The sequence below is a fragment of the Protopterus annectens genome, chromosome 2.part1 (genome assembly GCF_019279795.1).
Source record: "Protopterus annectens isolate FY-2018-M chromosome 2.part1, PAN1.0, whole genome shotgun sequence".
Classification (NCBI taxonomy): Eukaryota; Metazoa; Chordata; order Ceratodontiformes; family Protopteridae; genus Protopterus; species Protopterus annectens.
Window position 1 is genome coordinate 655,249,827 of NC_056729.1, and position 5,071 is coordinate 655,254,897.

Sequence of the window (5,071 nt, forward strand, 5' to 3'; positions counted from 1 at the left end):
CATACCACTTAGAATGTTGCAGAAGGGCTAGTACTGCACTAATCACAATATGATAATCATATATATTGTGTTCATTTTTGTGTTTTTTTTTCTTTAGCAAGTGCATGTACCATGCATTATAATTACACACACACACACGACTCCTAAGCTAATCAGTATGAGCCCTTTGGAAAGCACATGAAATCGGCTGCTGATGACTTGATTACTGAACGCAGCAGTACGACAAATGACATGACGTTAACATACTTCTTACCTGCCTGACCAAAGCAATTCCATTGATGGAATCCTGTTGTTGCTGTGCGATGGTCACCCCCAGTACAAGTGTATGAATCCCACAAGATACAGATGAGATCAATACAATAGGTGTCAGTCGCAGTGGCAGTGTGATAAAAAAGGAGAAAACAAAGAAAGCTTGCCATCCAACTGTGTCACTAGCTTCATGGAAGTGGGCAAAATTCAGCCCTAGGTAACAGAAAATCTGGCCTGCAATTAGAACCCACAGAGTGTAGGGTACAAACTTGCGGGAAATGCGATCAGGTAGAAGCCCAAACCTACACAACACAAAAATTAGGATGTGGGCTATCAGTCCCACTGAGGCAACCAAGACTGAAGGTAGCTTGTCATCTGTGTACACCACTGCACACATGATGATAATGTAGCAGTCAAACAAGGCAGCAAATACAACCAGAACCAACAGGGTCTCGTACCTCTGTCTACGAAAGTAGGTCTGATATAGGTTTTCCAGTGACTCTGGAGCAAAGGTAAGTCGCATGAAACGTGGCAAGCAAAGGCAAGAACCCGAATTACGTACTGACACTTCATGATTCCTTCCAACTCCATGGTCTGGATCTGAGGGTAGACTCACAGAATAGTCAGCGGAGTACTCTGCAGAGTATTCGGGCTCAGAAAAGGCTTGGTTTCGAGGCATTCTCAATTCTCCCAAAAGATGTTGGGGCGGCTCGTGATACTGGCTGCTGGGCTGCAGCCGCCCCACTTTGGTGCTTTTTCTTTTTTGGTTTTACTTAATTACTTCATTATTTTTAAGAGAACAGAGAAAATAAACGGGGATAGCATAGTTAGTCTCGGAACTCGGTAATGCGCACATGCGCACTGAGAACAGTAAGCGAGTTCAGTGGCAACGCAAAACTGCTGGATGCTGTCGGGCTGGTAACTGAAAGCATCCCAAACAACTGGTGTGTATGCTCCTATTAAACTGCAGTCTTAAAGCACGCTTGTTTAGCTGTCAACTGAGCGAAGACAGGCAGGAGCCTATCATGTGACCTTAGCTGCTTTCTTGCGTGATGACGTACACACACCACACGAAACGGAGCTTGAATTGGGAAAGGTTTATATTTTTTCCCTATTGCAATAAATTAATTGGAATGAGGAGAAAAGTTGTTTTTAATGTAGTCGCAACTGCAGATTAAATTGTTTATGCTGGTAGTTTATGTTTTGTGGAGTTTAAATGGACTGGAGCTGCAGATTTCAAGGGTAGTGTATATGCATTGCTGTCATTTTACTCGTCGTTTTAGAAGAAAACTTTCTGTTTATGGTACTAGTAGCACCTTGCACGGTACTGGAAGATACCGTTAGGAAAAAAAAATCTTAAAATTAGCAACTTGTAATCTACGTATCTTTTTCTAGCTTCTTCGTGTAGATGTTTCGGAGAAAGACGGAGCGCTAGGATAACGACCTGAAAAATATTACTAGAGTAATTAATTTGAAAAGTTAATATAACAACACATGATGGGGTTTGCATCAGCATGTAATTTCTGGATAATGCATTGTATTATTGATTGCAGTTTTTAGTAAATGTTTGTTTACCAGAAAGTTAAAACACGTATGAGGGACAGACTGGGCTAAAATATGAGGCAGCTATAAGCTTATTATTGTGAAAGTGCAACACAGTACAGTTGTGTAACGAAACGTACATAACAGTAGCTATTTGAATGCTTTCTGCTTCAGTAGCGGTAGCTGTATGTGTTCTATGTAACTGGGTTATATCCTGCCGAGGATATAACTGCTGGCCAACTTCAAAAGCTTCAGAGCAGGTTCCAGTTATCCAAACTCTCAAGACAGCTTGAGCTGAGTTGACCAAAAGACAGTTTGGGGGCCCAAACCCTTCAGAGCTTTCCTGCCAACAGAGAGTGAGGGAGACTGAACTTTCAAAGGACAGTGCTAGGAAGAACAAAAAAAAAAAATAAATAACCACACCCTGATAAACAGCATACCAAAAAACGAGGAGGGAAGGAGTGTCTACTGCAGCAGCAATAATTTGAGCCTCTACTGTTGTGGTAAGTTTACTTTCACAGCTGTACTGTGCCCATCATATGAGGTTGCGGAGGTGCAGCGGTTAGCTTTGTCGCCTCACAGCAAGAGGTTCTCCTGTTTGATTCTTGGCTGGAGCTCCTCCTGTGTGGAGTCTGCATGTCCTCCCTGCGGTCGAGTGAAGTTTAAAGACATGCAGGTAGGTGTGTGAATGGGTGTGCCTTCTTTGAAGGTTGGGTGTCAGGCTGGCACCGTAAAAATCCACTGCCAATCATTAGTGGACTGGAGTTCCGCTGAGACATCCCCTAACTGGGAAAAGCCAAAAGACATTACTTACTGTGCCCATCATATTGATCACTGCTGCAGTAGCCTTAGCTATATGGGTAGATTACACTAGCTGACATGTGGGAGGTGGAAGGGGAAGGTCCATGAGTCCCTGAAGAATGGCCCTTGCAAAGCTTTAGCCAGACCTAGAGAAAGAATCCAGCTTGTAGTGCTTTGTAAAATTATGTACAGACTAATAAAGTTTCATTGAGCAAGTAAAAAAAAAATTATGTACATAAAAGCAAGTCACTGCTTCTAGAATCCAACCCTTTCCAAAAAACCACAGATGAAGCCAAGGCCCTGCTAGCAATAGTTTTGCTGTGATAAGTATAACAAAAGATAATATAGCTTAAGACTACCATTTTCAAATGGTTTTGATCTAGATTTCCCTTATTCTTCTTACCTTCACAAGAGATCAACAATTGACCTGAAAGATGTAAGTTCTGTCAAGATAGTACCCAAGTTGTGTGTGGATATCCAAAATGTGGAGTATCTTTTTTTTCCCTCATTTTGGATTCGGGGAAAGAAAAACTGGGAGATAGATTGGCTTAAAACTAGGATACCACTTTAAGCATATACGAAGGCTTAGTTCTTAGACCCTGTCCCTTTTAGGGAAATGAGGTAGGGAAATGAGGTAAGGTTGACTGACTATAACTCGGAACTCTTCTTGCAGGGGTCAAACCAATCGGTAAGTGTTTTTCATGTTAAGAACCTCAACTCAGCCAGGTTAGCTGGTTCAGATGGAGCAAGTCTAGTTTTGCTAATGCTAAATTAAGATTCCAAGGAGGGGTCACCAGTTTTCTTGGAGACCAATATCTCTCAGCTGTCTATATTTTCATAGACTCTCCAAGTTTTTGCCTCATATTTTTAATCTGTTCCTCATAAAAGTTGTGTGGCAAGTCATTGAGGACTGAAGTCAAATAAGACATTTGAGTTTCAGACGATATCCTTTAGAAAATACATGCTAATACAAAACCTTTTATTCTTACATCCTTCTAAGTTTGTAAAACCAATATTTATAGTGTGTCCTTATTTTTGGCTTTGTCCAGATATCTTTGCACTAACAGGTTGAGAGTTATGTGGAGGCCTGTTATGCAAAACCCCTTTCAAAAACATTTTGATGTGACTCAATTAAAAGAGCGGTATCCATAGGCACACAAGCTGAAATATCGGATACATGATCTTTGACAGTGGAGTAAGAAAAGGCCATAGGATAATAACTTGCTTAAATATTGTAAAACCATAGAACAACTAGCCCTGAATGGGTGCTCGTTATGTTGTTTGCACCAACTAGAAATAGTTTTCCATTTACTAATATATGGTTCTCTAGTAGCAGGCTTTCTTTCCTCCATTAGAACCCACTGCATGTCATCCTCAGTAAAGGGGTGCCTAAATGGAATTAAGAGCCTATCGTCTAGGGCATCACTTGAAGTGGATTAATATTGGGGTGTATCGAACACCTCTGTACTTTCTTGAGTGGATCAAGTCTGTGGGAAGCTTGTGGTAATTGTCCCTGGGCATTTCCAAAAGAAGGGAGAACCACTGTTACCTGGACTACAATGATCTTGGTGGATTCCTTCAGAATCTTCAGAAGTACCCTGGATATTAGTGAAAAGCATACAAGAACATTCCTGTGTAAGGAAAATAAGACATCTGTCTTCAAGGCCTTCATGCATGGAGTCCTGGGGCAGAATCTTGTCAGATGATTGTTCAGAGAGGAGGCAAAGAAATCTACTTATGGAACTCCCATTGATGGATCAAATCTTAGAATAACCCCTGATCTAGTTTCTATTTGTGAGGGTCTGCTCTTGTCCTGTTCAGCTTGCGTGCCACAAAGTTTTGTTCTGATGTAAATGTAAGATGTCTTTATAGTGAGATTGTGCCGTGAAGCTATATTCCAAGCTAACATGGCTAGCCTGAAAGGAGGTCCGACTTGATTTGCCCTTGCTTGTTGATGGTAGTGTTTGAAACAACCGGAACAGGTCCTGGGGACCAAAGATGTTTAGAGCTGAGTGCCTTGATCAGGGCAAGCATTTCTTGTATATTTATGTGCTTCTGTTTGTCTGTCCTTGGTGTCTCACACACTTTGCACTTTTATCCCTCCTGAAACTGCTCCCCAAGCAAAGTCTGAGATGTCTGTGGTGACTGACTGCTTTGTAACAGTGAGGGAGTAGGGGAGACCTGCATTTTGTTTCCACCAAGTGATTTTTGTTCTGACAAACCTCGGCACTGGGATTTGGAACAACCAAGGCTGTTGGTGTTGGGACCAAAGAGGCTTTCAAATACCACTGAATCTTTCTCATGTGGAGTCTTGTCAGGGGTATCATGAAAATCATAGAAGCCACAAGACCTAAAATAATGAAGCATTCCCTCAGTGAAAGAAGTCCGAGTGGAAAATCCTAGACTTGTATCTATTTTTTTCTTGTGGAAGAAAAGCTCTGTGATTTGTGGTCTTTTGTTGACATCACAGAAGCACGGG

General features: G+C 41.6%; 1 protein-coding gene across 1 annotated transcript in view; it reads right to left on the reverse strand.

The window, feature by feature from the left end:
• ADCY3 (adenylate cyclase 3) overlaps positions 1 to 1,281 on the reverse strand; it is a 2,166,879-nt gene extending 2,165,598 nt beyond the window's left edge. Inside the window, exon 1 of the mRNA XM_044062394.1 lies at positions 254 to 1,281. Coding sequence (XP_043918329.1) covers positions 254 to 928 — 675 coding nt within the window. The 5' untranslated portion in view covers positions 929 to 1,281. The remainder of the gene's footprint in view (positions 1 to 253) is intronic.
• Between the last annotated feature and the right edge of the window lie 3,790 nt (positions 1,282 to 5,071).